Source organism: Silene latifolia, chromosome 11, assembly GCF_048544455.1.
Source record: "Silene latifolia isolate original U9 population chromosome 11, ASM4854445v1, whole genome shotgun sequence".
In the NCBI taxonomy this organism is placed as follows: domain Eukaryota; kingdom Viridiplantae; phylum Streptophyta; class Magnoliopsida; order Caryophyllales; family Caryophyllaceae; genus Silene; species Silene latifolia.
Genome location: NC_133536.1, coordinates 159,057,406 through 159,075,132, shown reverse-complemented (window position 1 = coordinate 159,075,132; position 17,727 = coordinate 159,057,406). Strand labels below are relative to the sequence as shown.

General features: G+C 34.5%; 1 protein-coding gene across 1 annotated transcript; it reads right to left on the bottom strand.

Moving 5' to 3' along the window:
• Positions 1-6,529: 6,529 nt before the first annotated feature.
• LOC141614226 (uncharacterized) lies at positions 6,530-10,122 on the bottom strand. Its single transcript, XM_074432985.1, has 6 exons — positions 9,666-10,122; positions 8,629-9,504; positions 8,131-8,195; positions 7,882-8,026; positions 7,531-7,758; positions 6,530-7,467 (listed from the first exon to the last, which is right to left on the bottom strand). The coding sequence occupies exons 1-6, from the start codon at positions 10,120-10,122 to the stop codon at positions 6,530-6,532; spliced, it is 2,709 nt and encodes a 902-aa protein (XP_074289086.1).
• Between the last annotated feature and the right edge of the window lie 7,605 nt (positions 10,123-17,727).

Below are 17,727 nucleotides of genomic sequence, written 5' to 3'. Positions count from 1 at the left end.
ATTTATATCTTTACCCTCTGGGGATATCTTTTCCTGTTCTAAAATTTATCCGGAAGTTCCTATTTCTATTATGGGATCTATATTTCCAGCAAATCTTTTCCAATTTCCACTTGAAGAATTTGATGTCATTTTGGGCATGGATTCGTTACATACTTATCATGCTCGATTTGAATGTCGAGACCAGAAAATAATTCTTACAAGCCCTTCAGGTCACCGTGTGTCTTATCAAATGGTTAAAAGACAAACCGGTACTAAACTAATTTCTGCTATGAAGTTTATCAATGCAATGAAAAAGGGTCATCAAGCTTTCTTGTGTATGGTGACTTCTTTCGATTCTTCCTCTCGCCTCTTAAAGAGAACATTCCAAAGAGTATGTGAATTTCCGATGTTTTTCCCGATGAGCTACCGGGAATTCCTCTGAAAGGGAAGTTGAATTTGCTATTGATCTTATTCCTGGTACCGACCCTATTGCTAAAGCTCCTTATAGGTCGGCACCGTCTCGAAATGAAAGAGTCAAGACTCATTTGGATGATTTGATTGCCAAAGGTTTTATTCAACCTAGCTTTTCACCTTGGGGTGCTCCTGTCCTCTTTGTAAGAAAGAAGGATGGATCTATGCGATTATGCATAGATTATCGTGAGCTTAACCGAGTTACTATCAAGAATAAATATCCTCTTCCTAGAATTGATGATCTTTTTGATCAACTCCGTGGTGCTTCTACTTTTTCTAAAATTGATCTTCGTTCGGGCTATCATCAAATTCGGTCAGAAGTTGACATTCCTAAAAAGCGCTTTCGAGACGAGATATGGTCATTTCGAGTTTACGGTGATGCCATTCGGTTTGACCAATGCTCATTTGTATTCATGGATCGGATGAACCGTACTTTGAGAGAACACCTTGACAAGTGCGTTGTGGTGTTCATTGATGACATCTTGATCTATTCTAAATCTGAAAAAGAACATGTCCAACACCTTCGTGTTATTTTAGAGATTTTGCGCCGTGAAAAATGGTATGCTAAATTCTCTAAATGTGAGTTCTGGTTACCTAAAGTGACCTTCCTTGGGCATGTCATTTCAAAAGAGGGCGTTATGGTAGATCCTGCCAAAATTGAAGCCGTTGTTGATTGGAAAAGTCCAACCAATGTTTCTGAAATCCGTAGTTTTCTTGGCTTGGCGGGTTACTATCGACGATTTGTGAAGGATTTTTCAAAGATTGCTAGGCCGATGACTCAGCTGTTGAAGAAAGAGTCTAAATTTGTGTGGTCTGAAGAATGTGAAAATGCCTTCCAGGAATTGAAAAAGAGGTTGACTACCGCTCCGGTGTTGACCTTACGAAGAAGAGTGGACTTTGATGTATCTTTGTGATGCTTCTAAGCATGGTATAGGTTGTGTCTTGATGCAAAAGAGGAAAGTCATTGCTTATGCCTCTCGATGACTTAGAGTTCATGAAGTTAACTACCCGACTCATGATCTTGAATTAGCTGCGGTAGTACATGCTTTGAAGATTTGGAGACACTACCTCATTGGAGTCCGTTGCAACATCTACACCGATCACAAGAGCCTGAAATATCTCTTTACCCAAAAAGAGCTGAACATGAGACAAAGAAGATGGTTAGAATTGGTGAATGACTATGATGCCGATCTAATTTATCATGAAGGAAAAGCTAATGTGGTGGCTGATGCTCTTAGCAGAAAATCCTGTCATTCTTTGAACTCTTTTCGGGACTTACCTCCTGAACTTGCTTTAGAACTTCAAAAATTGGGAGTAAGCCTTGTAAAAAGGGGCTCTCATCATCTTGATGCCATGTCGGTGAACTCGACTTCCACCGTGAGATCCGTACTTGCCTTCCTAATGATCCTACTTTCATATCCATTCGAGCTAAAATTCAACTTGGACAAGCTAAGGATTGTAAGATTGATGATGATGGGTATCTCCGTTATCACGGTAGAATCTATGTTCTGAGTGCAGCTGATTTGAGAAAAAGAGTTCTTGATGAAGCACACCTTTCTCCTTACTCCATTCATCCGGGAGGTACCAAGATGTATAAAGATTTGAGATTGCAATTCTGGTGGCCTAGGATGAAAATTGAAGTTATGGAGTATGTCAGTAAATGCCTCACCTGCCAGAAAGTAAAGATAGAACATCAAAAGCCCGGGGGTTTACTTCAACCCTTGGATGTTCCTCTTTGGAAATGGGAGTCTATATCCATGGATTTTGTAATGGCTTTACCCAGGACTTCCACTGGGAAGAATGCTATTTGGGTGGTTGTGGACCGATTGACTAAATGTGCTCGGTTTATTCCCATCAAAGAGACCTGGAGTTTAGAAGTTCTAGCTCGTGTCTATGTGGATGAAGTAGTACGCTATCATGGGGTTCCTAAAGATATAGTTTCAGATCGAGATCCTCGATTTTGTTCTCGTTTCTGGACTGCATTACAGGAGGCCTTGGGTAGTAAACTATTGATGAGCACTTTGCTTTTCACGCGCCACCGATGGTCAAACCGAGAGAACAATTCAAACCTTAGAGGATCTTCTTCGTGCCCGTGCTTTAGATTTCCAAACTTCTTGGGAGAAATGTTTACCCTCGGTTGAATTCTCTTACAACAACAAGCTATCAAGCCTCCATTAAAATGGCACCATATGAAGCTCGTATGGTAGAAAATGCCGTACTCCTGTCTGTTGGGATCAAACCCAAAATGTTCCAATGTTAGGACCTGATTTGGTGACCGAGTCCATTGAACAAGTTAAAATCATTCGGGAGCGGATGAAAGCCGCTCAGGACCGTCAAAAGTCTTATGCTGATGTCCGTCGTCGACCACTTTCCTTTGAGGTTGATGATCAAGTATTCCTTAAAGTGTCACCTATGAAAGGGGTGAAACGGTTTGGTGTTAAAGGGAAGCTGAGCCCTAAATATATTGGACCTTTTCAGGTGATTGAAAAGATTGGTCCAGCTGCTTACCGTTTAGAATTGCCCCCAAATCTGGGCAAGGTTCACAATGTCTTCCATGTTCCTTAGTTGAGGAAGTACATTAGTGACCCTAGCCATATCATCCAAGAAGAGATTCTTGAATTGGAGCCTAACTTGGTGGTGGAAGAAAGGCCAATTCGGATTCTTGAAAAAGCCGATAAGCAACTTAGAAGCAAAGTTGTACCTCTAGTCCGAGTTCTTTGGCGTTGTGGAAATGTCGAAGAAGAGACTTGGGAGACTGAAACTTCTATGTTAGCTAGATATCCTGAATTATTTTCGTAAGGTATTCCTTTTCTTACTCTTTTTCCGAGTTACTAAGCCTTGTATAATCATAATTAGTAAAGATAGTATTCTTACTATAGAATTTTAAACTAAAAGTTTGAAAATGCTTTTATGATTTTCAATGGTTTAACATTAGTGAATGTTAAATCTCGTTGTTGGTGACGTCCCAATAATGGGTTTTCTCATTTATTGGTGTAGAAATATTTTTATATCTTGATATGAATATGGATGTTCTTGTCTGATCAACAAGAGTATCATCGTTTCATTGAAAAGATACCTATATTTTCTTATTGCTATAATTTCTCCTTCTAAGTTTCGAGGGCGAAACTTTTTAAAAGGAGGGGTGATTGTAACGCCCCGTAATTTCGGACCGTTAATATATTTCGAAAATAATTTATTAATCAAATAAAATTTGATATTTAAAGTAATTAAAGTAAAAATAATTCAAAGAAATATAATTTTATTATATTTTGAAGAAAAGTATTTATTTTGATAGTTTCGAAATGTTTAAAAATAGTTTGAACCGTGTAAAACTTTTTATTTGAAATAAGGGCGTATCGGGGGGGGAATGACAATTCTTTTGAACGTTGGGTAAACGAAATTGGAAATGGGTCGTATGACTACTCAATTTTCTTGTAATCTTGTGTTTAAAAACTTTGGTCTTGACGGAATTTGCGTTTGACTCACGGATTTAATTATTATTGAAACGAGTCAAAACCGACTCGTAAAAATCCCGACTAAAAATCCCGCACCTCCTTTCCTTCTTTCCTTTCTCCCTTACACGGCACCCCCCTTCCCCTTACCTTTCTTTTTTTTTTTTTCTGATTTCTTGTTCATCATCATCTTCAACATCCTAACATTTCCCAAAACACATTTCATATACATTTCAAGCTGTTTTGGCCATAATTCCTTCGTTTCTTATCGGATTTTCACGAAATTTACCTTTCCGGAATCCCCTCGCCGAGATCTACAACTTAGAATGTTCTAATTTCAGTTTTCATTAAGTTGTTTTAAGACCAATTTTCGGAAATTTCGGTTTATATACTTATCTTTGTGTTTTAATTGTTTATTTAGGTGAAGAATTGGAGGACGAGTTCGGGGACTCGTATATTGTAGAGGATAGCGGCTAGTTGTTGTTAAGGTTTCGATTTTGAGGTGCTAATTGCTCTTTTTTTTTAGCTTAAGGTAACATATTTCGAGTTACTCGACGAATTATCGTCACAAGTTGTGTTGTTTTTGTATGTTTTATGATTTTTGTTTGTGTTGAAATTTTCACATGTTTAACATGGTTGCATGCATGTCAATTGTTAGATTAAATTATCATAATAGTATGGAAATGATATGGGAACGGTTAGATAATGCTTAAAACGAGTTAAAATGAAGAAAAACGGTAAAAAAAGAGGGTGTTAGGGGGACGGGCAGCAGGCCGCGGCAGCCCGTGGGCGAGGCCCACGGCTAGCCCACGGCTGGCCCGGGTCGGCCCGTTGCTTGTTTCGCGGTTTTCCATGTTTTGTCCGTCATTTTAGGTTCATTAAGGATGTAATTAGAATAAGTACACATGGTTAAACTTGTGAAGTGAATCATAATAGTAACTAAAAGTTATGTTAATGGTAGAAAAATTATGTTATATTGATAACTATCACATGTTAGGATAGTTTACAAAATGAATTTTATAGCGATAAATGTAATGTTTTGTTGATTGTGCCGAAAACTGAGCCTTAGTCCCTTTGACTGATGCGATGTCAGTTAATTGAGTGATTGGTCAGCCGCAATTTGACCGCACTGCCGCAGGGCTGGGGTTGCGGGTAAAAATTCGGTTGAATGAATTAGATAATCGGCCTTTTTCTTGCTTTAGGCCATTTATTATATCTCTATTTCACATGTGTAGTTAGTTGAATTTATATAGCTTCTTATTTAGTTAGTTGAATTTAAATAGCTTCTTATTTTGTAGTAATGGCCCTAGATTTCCCCTAAAGCCTTTAATATTGTTAATCTTTTGTTAGAATTGGTAATCAGCATCGGATACTTATTGAGGAAATGTTGGTTTATCTGCTGAATAGACATTTATATAGCCTTTCACATGATAGAAGGTTAGAATTTATGTTGGTAGTTGGTCTTTTTGCCCTCTTAAGGTTAAGTGGGTGTCTTACTTGACTTGTGTGGTGAGTCTTGGGTGGTGTGGGCTAAAGTATTCAAGCTGGGACTAGCTGGGACTAGGTCCTAGGTGAGTATTTCGGCCTTCATCACAGATAGGTCTTTATAGTCTTTGACGAGTATATGTTCACTGCTTGATAGCCTTTGTGTTCCTGACTAGTGGATGTTTATCCAAGTTGGGGCATGACCTCAGTTACTTATTTTGATAGTAAGTGGTCAGCTTAAGTACTAGCCAACCCTTTGGTGGACTCCTTAGGGTACTCACTTCACTTTGTTTTAAAAAAAGTTGTGGGTCTTGGGTGCGGTGGTGTGTATCCGCATGTCTAGGTCTGCGCAGATTTTAGGCTATGGTTGTGTTGTCTCTTGGCCATGTTTTATTAATATTAACCGCTGAGCCAAGATACCGGTTCGATTACCTTCCCTACCTCGTGGTATAGACTCGAGTTACAAAGTGACTATTGACGGTGCTAAGAACTTATGCCTGTCTTTGATATATTGCCCTTTCTTGTATGGTGATTTTATGAATTGTAATAGGTGAGATGTAAGCGGTTCTGATTGATAAAGTTTGGATTACTATTTGAATTATATGATTCACATGATAGTTTAGTTTGGTCAGTTTAGGGGTCATAGGTTAGATTATATGAAAATTACATTGTTTATAGTATTAATGTAACATGTAACACGCTTTGAACAATTGATTTTCTATTTTTTTTTTTTTTTTTTTGGACAACCGGGTTAATGGGTTCTACAATTTAATAGCACGCTTAGCTAACCTATGAGCGGCCTTATTACAAATTTTAGGAACATAAGCAAAAGAAACACAATGAAAGTTTGCCGCTAATTCAGTGATGTCTTCAACCGTATTCCTAGTCCAATGTTTGAGTTGAGAATACTTCAGGATATGAGCAAGAACTTGTAGACAATCAGAGAAAATGGTAACATGAAGGATATTGCGAGAGAGCGCCCAGTTCAAGGCCTCCCTAATTGCCAAAGCTTCCGCTTGCTCAGCATTCTCAGCACTTCCTTTGGTACATAATTCAGACACAACCTCATTATCACACATGATACACCCACCCAAACCAGCAGCAACCTCTTTGGACCACGCAGCATCCACATAAATAAGAGACTAAGAGTAGTTCAGAGAACCCTGAATCAAAGGAAAGAGAACTCCATTCCTAAGGTTAGTCAAGTCTTCCTCCAAAGGTGTTTGGAAAGTTATGGACCCTGATTTCCTATCCTCGGCCAAAAGAGCCAAATTAAGATAATCCCAGTATAGTAAGAAAGCCCCAATAGGGGAACATTCAGAATTATCAAATACCTTTCTGCACCTTACCACCCAGATAGTCCAAATAGTACACAAAAAGGAAAGATAAGCCTCTTGTTTATTATCAGCCTTAATTAGAACAGAAAGCCAATTGCAAACCCAAGACTGGAGATTCAAATTATTCCCTGATTGAGCCCGAATTCCCAGCACACTTCCAGCCCAAACTCTACTAGCAAATAAGCAATCACGGAAAAGATGAGTCGGCGTTTCAGTTTCTGGTGAATCACAAAGCACGCAAGTAAAGGGGCCATCAAAACCTCTCTTTAAGAAACCTTCCCTACAGAGCAACGATTCAGTGAGAAGTTTCCAAATAAGAATGATCCAGCTTTTGGGCCCAGGTAGGTTCCAAAGGATTTTCTGAAAGACACCCATACACGCAGTAGGAACTCTTGAACGGTCCTTCGGGGTAGCTGAAGTATTCCATGAATTTTTTAGTGCAATGTGATAACCAATATTAACTGAGTAATTTCCGGACGACGAAGCCGGCCAAAAGAATTTATCACTACCTTCAGAGCATCGAATCGGAATAGCAAGAATGTCTCTCACAGAGGTTTCATCAAAAAACATAGACACGAATCTACGGTCCCAAGAGCTATTGTTGCTAATAAGATTTTTGATCTTCAAATTACTCAAATTAGGGGGATTGATAAGAAGCTCTAAACATAGTGGTTTTGGCACCCTTCCATTGACCCATTTAGTATTCCAAACACTAAGGTCACAAAGTGGAGAGATGTTCCAAGCTAAAAGAGGTTTAATGAGTAGAAGACCCCAAACAATACCTTTCCATCCTCACGAAGAATTACTCTTGCCATCATTAAAAAGCAGCTCGCCATCTTGCCACCTTAGGCCATATTTAGCACCAATTGACTTACTAAGAATAGAATCTAGATGGGTGATCATTCTCCAACCAATCTTTGCTAAGAGAGCTTGGTTGAACTCTTTCATACGTCTAATACCCAGACCACCATTCCCTTTAGGTTGGCTTAGGAAAAGCCTACCACACCAACTAATAGAAGGAGATTTTTTGTGACCTACCCACCAGAAATGTGACAAGATAACATCTAATCTTTTTGTCACACTTATCGGTATTTTAAATACCAATAGAAAGTGAACAGAAAGGGAACACAAGACATAAGAAATCAAAGCCAATCTACCAGCTGACAATAGGAGAACACAATTCCATGAGGATAACCGCTTCCTAACCTTGTCAATGGTAAACTCAAAAATTTCTCTTTTACTTTTATTACACCCTGAGAGACCTACATCAGTAGGAATACCCAAGTAGGAAACTAGGAACCCCTATTGGTGCCACACGGTATATTGAAGGTTTCCAAACATTTTCGAGCAAAGGAAAGACTAGAGCACGAGCTAAGAGTCATAGAGGATTTATTATCATTAATAACCTGACCCGATGCATGACAGTAATCCTTAATAACTTTGTCCAGGTTAACGCAACTCTTAGAATTACCTTCAATAAAAAAACATAGAATCATCAGCAAAGAGCATATGAGAGATAAGGATACTCTTCATGCTAATCTTAATTCCTTGTATAAGCCCATCCTTCTCCATACGCGGAATGTTTAAAGAGAGAATTTCAGTGCACAGAAAAAAGATATATGGAGAAAGTGGATCACCCTGACGAAGACCGCAACTTGGGTGGATATGCCTTGAGAAAACACCATTAACCAATATTTCATAAGACACCGTCGTGATACACTTCATAATCAGCTGAATGAAGTTGCAGAGGAATCCCATCAAAACCAGCGTACCTTTAATAAAATTCCAGTCTAACCGGTCCTACGCTTTGCTCATGTCCGCCTTAAATGCTATTCTACCCATCATACCATTTTTGGATGATGAATTTTTTTGTAAAATTTCATTACTCATTAATATATTATTACCAATATTCCTCCCGGGAACAAAAACATTTTGGAAATCGCCCACTAGTTTTCCCATGAACTTTTTCAATCGATTAGTGATACACCTTGTAATACTTTTCATTATAACATTACACAAGCTAATAGGACGGAATTGATCAACCGTTTCAGGGGCACTAGATTTAGGAATAAGAACTAAGAAAGTCTTATTCAGGAATTCTGGTGAACTATTACCATTCAGGATAGCCAAGGCAATTCCAATAACATCATGCTTGATGAAGTGCCAACATTTATGGAATAAAATAGCAGGAATACCATCAGGTCCTGGAGATTTTAAAGGGCCGAGATGACAAACTGCCGTGCGAACCTCCTTAGGAGTGAAATGGATGCCAAGAACGTCACTGTCATCCGGAGAAAGAAACCCTTTATTGACAGTGAATAAATTCTTAATAGTAGGGAAGTACTCATCAAATGAGACTTCATTCACTCCTTCCTTAAAAAGACCAGAGTAGTAATGGACAAATAATCTCATAATGTCCTCGGAGTCAAAATTCCACTCCCCATTATCCATTTTAATCCCAACAATATAATTCCTACCGGCTCTACCCTTAACACAATTAAAGAAGTATTTGGAGCATGTATCTCCCTCTATATTCCATTTAATCTTGGCACGCTGTTTCCAATATTTAGCTGAAACCTTAGCATACTCCACTTGACTAGCATACGCAGTAGTGTAAGTCCGAGTAACAGCCATTATCTCGATTTCATGCAAACCTTTTTCCAAAGTGTCATCAAAATCACTCCAATTCTTATTCCATTCTTTTCTTTTAGAAATAGACGAAATACGCATAAAATTTCTAGCCCTAGATAATTTCCGTATCATTCTGACCGTAATAGAGCCTGGGACAGAGACAGGCCATTCGTTATGTACCAAACAAATACACTCCTCCTAATCCAGGTTCCAGGCCTCAATTCTATAAGGTCTTCTACCATTACAAGTAAATCTGTTTCAAAGATAATATGCGCATGATCCGAAACTTGAATAGAAAGGTGAGTAATACCAGAATTCGGAAAAATATCATTCCAATCCCACGATCTGTAGCCCTTATCAAGCCGTTCCAACACTATACTGTGATCTTCCCTCTTGTTACACCATGTAAATCTTGGCCCCTTATACGGAATATCCATCAAAAAATGTTCAGCCTTCCATTTATTAAAACATGAATCTCCTGGGATCCTACCTTTACTACCTCCCCATTTATCCTCTTGACAGTCAACTTGGTTAAAATCCCCTATAAGAAGGAAAGGGTATTCAAAAGAGCGGATCCATTGACTGAGATTATTCCAGACAATTTCTCGTTTATGAGTTACTGGTTCACCATAAATAAGACACATACAAGAACCAAAAGCTATCTTTGCATTGCATGACTTTGATGATAATGAAGTTTTGACAAGTAAAAATACACTCAAACTGAGCATCAGATCTAAAACCAAACTAGAGGCCTCCTTTGGTTTCATGAGCATCTACACCAAAACTCCGAGAGAACCCAAAAGAACGAAAAATAGGATCAACTAATTCTACATTACACTTTGTTTCAGCTAAAAACAAAAAATCAAAATAAGTACTGGAAAGAATCGCTCTAGTCTTCGCAATCGTAGGAGCAATAAGGTTATTTAAACCTCTTGCATTCCAACAAAGTCCTTTCATAATGAAGAAAACTACCACTGCAAGACCACCAACTCCACACCAGGCTCATATCGATACAACCCAATGATTCACCCTAAGCAAGAATCCAAGCCATCAAAGACTAACCACGGACAGAAGGAAACTACAATACTCATCCATTCATCTCACACAACTGACCATTGTTGTCAGAATCACGATTCGATCCAACGATTCTACGATTTTACGATCCAAAAATGCTTGACCGATCCTGGATCCTACGATTCTATCATAGCTGTAGAATCTTACGATCCTATTAATTTGAAAATATTTAGAGATGGGATCATAATACGATCCTACGATTTTACGATCCTACGATCCGATTCTATAATAAAAAAATTAATATATATTTTTATATAATGACACTGTAAAACCCAAATTTTATGTAACTTGTTCATACAATGATACTAAAATCATTAATTACCAATATTTTATGAATAAATATTAATAAATAAGTGTTCTGATTTTCAATTATATGTTTTTACCAAATAAAAAATTATATATAGTGAGTTTGTAGAATCTTGCGATTCTACGATCCGATTCTACCGATTCGATCCTACCCTCCCCATCGATCCAAAGTAGAATCCCGATCCTGACAACATTGCAACTGACACACAGGAAACGGGTCCAATAGGTGGGGGAAAGGGGGTAATAACCATATCAAACCCAAAGACACACACAGCCTTGTACACCCACACACACCTGACCATAAAACATTTTTTTAAAAAAACAAATACAAACTAAGGAGATTGGAACCAAAACCTCTGGTACAACAAAGCACACAAAGTGTGACAGCAACCCCAGCAACAAGGACCAACGTGGTCCCTTCCCAATTTAAGGCAATAAACCAAGATAAATGGAAAGATCATGAAACCCAATTTCGCCAAACGATGCCTCCCAGGACCATCGCCATACATGCAACAAGGCAAAAAAAAAATGACACGGACACTAGTGACATAGGAAATGGGTCCGATAGGTGGGGGAAATGGGGGAAACACCATATCCGACCCAATTCAAAACCACAAAAACCAGCTTCAAAACAACCGTAAAACTGTATAGTCGTAAACTCCATAAACAACGGATGAGCTCGGCTCATCAACACTGACCAAATATCACAACAACGCGGCCATACCAGGGGTGGGGGGAGTGGGGGGATCGCCCCTAGGTTGCACACATGGATTTCGGTGACAGGGCGAGGGAACGGAGGGACGGGAGTCCGACACAGGTGGTGCTTCAATCAAGGTGCTTCAAACAAGGCAGCAATTAAAAAACGACCTGAGCAAAACAAGCCAGCCAAAGACAACAGGGTGAGACGAGAATGGAATTACAGTCCTCAACCTCCATAAATGTAAACACGGAGACAGTTGTCCACGGAGAAGGGAATAAACATGATTGCGGGGGAATTATTCCGCCAGAGATGAGCTAAGAACCGCCTCATCTCCGACGGATGGCCAATCGATAGAGGAGCGCAAGTGTCAGGAGGTGGCGGCTGGAAGTGATGAAACAAATTAGGTTATATTTGGGGGTTTTCTGGGGAGCTTTGGAGAGAGACGGGAGCTTTTGTGTTCCTTACTTAGAAAACTAAACTGATTTTCTATTTAGAATTGAAGTAAACTTAAAAGAAATTGAAAGAAACTCATCCGTTTAACACAACTACTACTATTCAGAGTACCTCATTTAAACTTTTCTTATTCCAAAATAGTAGACTCTTTATTAAAATATCATCCCCTATATACTAAAATATTAATACATATCTAAATGTTTCCGTTTAGTTTTCTCGCCTAAGTGACACTCTACAATAAAATATTTGTCTTCTATTTAATTGATCTCACTATATATATTTACTTATTACAAAATTTACCTCCTAATTAATTATATACCATAAATATTAACGGTAATTATGGTCATAACTCATAATACCCCTATATACTAAGAGAATAAAATTTCTCTAAAGTTTTCTCTTCAAAGTGCTCAAGCTTAAATATGAAAATAAATTAGATTTTCATTCATTAAACTAATTTTTCATTAAAAATAATCTTTTCATTAAGAAATTTAATAATATAATCTTTTAACTAAAATAAAAGAAAATTGGTATAAAATTATAAACGACTACTATACATAAATATAAACTATTACAGTATTACCCTTATTTTTAACTTCGTGACGAAAAAATAATTTATTAAAAGAATTTGAGATAATTAAAATATTTTCATAAAAAATACACTTCAAGGATTTACTCAATTCTCATGATTAATTTTAAGAACATTCATGAGATATAAATTTAAAATATATAAATAATACAGTAAAAGTTAAAAGCTCTATATATATACCGCGCATTTGCGCAGGATCTATACTAGTGATAGAGCAAACCAATTACTCTTTTAAATTAGACTTACCCTTGTAAACTTAAGAACTAGTTTTGTCATCCCTCCAATGCATGGGATAGTTCTATGTTTTCTTAGAATTTTGATGTTTATTTTTATCCATAAAATTGAACGCCAATGTTTTAATATAAATGTATAACAAATTTTTACACAAATTATGATATATAGTACAAGATAATTATGTATTTTTTAAAAAATATAAATAGTTTAAATTACGAAGACAGATATTTTTTGTGCCAATTACGAAAACAAATATATATGAACAAAATAGTTATCTAAAATTTGCACCTACAACTTTCTAACCCATTGACATAAAATATGTGCTCTTTTATTTGAGTCTATCCTTTAATAAAACAATACATCCATAACTTATCAGTTTCTACTTTACGTTTTTTTACCTTTAATTTTACCTCAGTTTCATGCCTTTTGTATTTCTTCCCTCTTCAGATTACCCATATGATGTTTTGCCTTATCTGCATTCACATAAGTTTCATGATGCTTTAAAGTTTATATAAATAATATATTGACCAAAAGATAAAACATCAACATGACAAAAACTTGACAAACGAATCAAATTTTGTCATATATAAATCATTTAAATTAAATCAAATGGAAAACATAAATTCAAATATAAAGCAAACGATTCATAAACCAACAACATAACAACAACAACAACAACAACAACAACAACAACAACAACAACAATACTCAATATACTCACTATAATCAAATAAATTGTAATACCTCAGGTATTCTGATCTTTGAGTACTCTATCGAGTTGGGGGTACTCTGTCGAGTAAGTTGTATTCAAATTCTGGAGTAAATTCTCCTCAAGGTGTACTCGATCGAGTAGTGGCAACTCGATCGAGTAGGCAATACTCGATCGAGTACGTTAGTTACTCGATCGAGTGCTAATGTTTTACGGGCTTTCGTTACGGTTTGATGGTAAAAGTGGAAGAGGTATTTAAAGGATAAGTCGTCAGTTACTTTTATTTTTACTCTTTATTCTCAAAAGGTTTTCATAAAAACTTCAACGACGTTCAATCATCTCCATTCCTTACCATCAAATCAAGGCTAGGGTTCTTAGTTTCGGAGATCTTTACATCGTTGCGATCACCGGTGACATGTGGCACTCTTGTACATGGTATGATTGGCTGCAATTATGGCGGATTGCGAAAAGGTAAGGTTTTCCATACTCGATTATTGTATAATTGATTTAAGTGCTATGATGGTTGAATCATATGATTATTTCTATGGTTTATAGGTTTTATAGCCATTACACAACCATAAATTCCGATATTTTAATTTTAATTTTAATTTTAATTTATTTTGTGGTATTATTAAATTAGATAATTGATTGACGAGGAACTCAAGAGGTAAATTAAATAGGAAAAAAATGTTAATGAAAACTATAGGTGTTAAGTAATATAAAGAGTTTTAATCAATTTATTAACATATTATATTAAAAAATTAATTAAATAGGAAAAATTTTTAATTAATTTGGTGGGTGTTAAGTATTATGAAAAGTTTTAATTAATTTATTAGCATGTTTAATTAAAAAATGAATTAAATAGGGAAAAATGGTAATAAAAATGGTGAGTGTTTAGTAATATGAAGAGCTTTAAATAATTTATTAACATGTTTTATTACAAAAATTTCAATTAAAATGTCAATTTTAATTATAAATTATGGAATTTATTACATGTTTTATTACAAAAATTTCAATTAAAATGTCACTATTAATTACTATAAATTAAGAAAGTTTGATCTAAATTTGTAAGGGTTACATAAATTTTGGAAAATAATATATTTAATAAACAAATTAATTTAAGAATATTGATAATATCTACATAATATAAAAGCCAAGTCTTTTCTTGGCTTCTGATTGGCTGCAGAATTTTAGGGAATGAATTGGATGTAGGGCCCTCATGATCATTAAGTCAATTAATTAGTCTCTCTCCTCATTTCTCATCCTAATTATTAGTTAATTTTGCTTTTGTCTTTCACAAATAATTTACAAATATTAAGCTAATAAAAATTCATTCAATGTTAAAAAATTGCAAATAATTTTTACAAATTATATTAATGATAAGACACATCAATTATGTGCTCATAAAAATTAAATTGAATAAAATCTAAATTTACCATGATATAATCCCATTTAAGAATTTATGGCAGTACAATAAGTAATAATTAAAATTACTGTAAAAATTATTGTGTTTGTTGTGAAAAAAATTATTGTGTTTGTTGTGAAAAAAACCAATTTAATTGACAGGATAATTAATGTAGAAATCTTTAAATATAACATTAGATTAGTGAGAAAATCTTATCAATTAATCGTGAATCATAAAAAAAATATAAAGTTCCAATTTTTTTTTTAAAATGACTAAACAAATATTGATCAAAAGATTGCATCTAGCAATTATTTAGCAAGATTTAACAACCTTTTTTTGAAAAAAAAGGAATTCTTGAATAAAAAAAAAAATACGAATCAAACAATGCATAAATATAATGATAAAAATGATAGATCTAGCTAAAATTAATGTAAACAATATTTTAATCCGACAAAACTAAAAAGAATCATGCTTAAAACATACTTACAAAGTAAAGCTCTATTACTTACAAGAGAATCACTAGATTGACATGCTTGGACACATTTTTTTCGTTACAAAAACAACAATTTTGATACTTGAAAACTGAGTTTGAAGCCAAATATGTAAAGACACTGAGACGGTAGACGAGTTAGAGAGAAGACGGAGTGGTAAGGATGGAATGAAGGTTGAGGAAATTTAATGAGAGATGTGTGGAATGACACGATTTTTTTGGGTTCACTTTCCACGGTGCAAATGAAAGATTTCAGTGTGTTAATTAGACTTATTGGAGGCTTTAGAGTTTTAATAAGGAGAGTAATAAATTGGAGAGGGTAAATTAGCTTCATGCAGTTATGCAACAAGCTGAGTGTATGGGCTTAGGTTTATGCAATGAGTTGGTGCAAATGAGGATTTTTTTCTTTTTTCTTTTTTTGTCATTTTAAAATTTGAAAACAAATATTTTGAAAATTAATTTATATATAACATTCATATTCAATATTCATTTTTTTGTGTTTATACAGAAACACTCATAAAATTTAATTTATCGTTAAATGATAGTATAAACGTCACACAAATTCTCATTTAAGACGACACTATCCGTCTTACGGGTCAAGTATCATATCACTTGAGTATATATATATAAGAAAAATACGTTTTTTTATCCTATGAATTCTTATATACACAAGTAATATGTATTAAACCTGTCTTAAGTTTAAGACGTATAGTGCCGTCTTAAGGAAGATTTATTGTAAAAGTCATATACTCTTTTCATATTACTTAAAACGTTAATTAAATTACATGTATGTTGAATCTCTAATTAAAGACTTATTTACATTGTCACGACATTCATATTTAATAACACACATGTATATACTCCTATATCCAATGATAGCGCATGTTATTACGCCGTGCATTTTTTGCACGGGTTTAAAACTAGTACATAGTATAAAAGCCAAGTTTTTTGGAGAATTGTGATTGACTACTGATTTTTAGGGGTAAAAAAGTAATATCTAATGTGGGACCTACCCATGCTCTTAACAACAATTAATTAAAATTTCCAACAAATTTTCTACAAGTGTTTCGGTAATTTATTTAATTCATTACTAGTGTAGTTCAGGTAAAATGCACGGTTTTTTTAGGTTAAGAAGTTATAGTTTGTGACAATTAAATTACGATAATTTAATTCTATTTTAAATTTAATGATAGATATACTATTGGTAGTATTTTATATTAAAAATTGGAAAATACACTGAACAAGATGGTATATTTTGCTGAAATTATTTCGTCAACATTGCATATAGGGGACCACTATTAGAAGATAATTTTATTTATTTATGACATGTAAATAAAAAGCAGATAATGAGATCAATTAATAAGAGTGAGATCACTCTTAGAAGATAAATATCTAGAGGGGAAACTTGAGCGGGAAAATCTATACTTTTGTTAATCTTTTAGTATATAGAGGATTTTATTTATTTATGACATGTAAATAAAAAGAAGATAACGAGATCAATTAATAAGAGTGGATTACTATTAGAAGATAAATATCTAGGGGAGAAACTTGAGCGGGAAAATCTATAATTTTGTTAATCTTTTAGTATATAGGGGATGTTTTATTACAAAAATCTCAATTAAAATGTCACTATTAATTACTATAAATTATAAAATTTTGATGTAAATTTGTAAAGGTTACAAAAATTTTAGAAAAATAATATATTTAATTTGTAAGGGTTACATAAATTTTGAAAAAATAATATATTTAATATACAAATTAATTTAAGAATAATGATAGTATACATATTATAAAAGCCAAGTTTTTTGGAGAATTGTGATTGGCTACTGATTTTAGAGGTAAAAAAGTAATTTTCTAATATGGGACCTACCCATGATCTTAACAACAATTAGTTAAAATTTTCAACAAATTTTCTACAAGTGTTTGGGTAACTTATTTAATTCATTACTAGTGTAGTTCAGGTAAAATGCACGGTTTTTTTAGGTTAAAATGTTATAGTTTGTGACAATTAAATTACGTAATTTAGTTCTATTTTAAATTTAATGATAGATACACTATTGGTAGTGTTTTACATTAAATATTGGAAAACACACCGAATAAGATGGTATGTTTTGCTGAAATTATTTCGTCAATTCAACATTACATATAGGGGACCACTATTAGAAGATAATTTTATTTATTTATGACATGTAAATAAAAAGAAGATAATGAGATCAATTAATAAGAGTGAGGTCACTATTAGAAGATAAATATTTAGGGGGGGAAACTTGAGCGGGAAAATCTATAATTTTATTAATCTTTTAGTATATAGGGGATTACTACATTTCAATTTAATTCAATGTCAATTCTCTAATTTAACTTCAATTCATATAATTGTTGATATTATAAAAATTTAATTGTTGATATTATAAA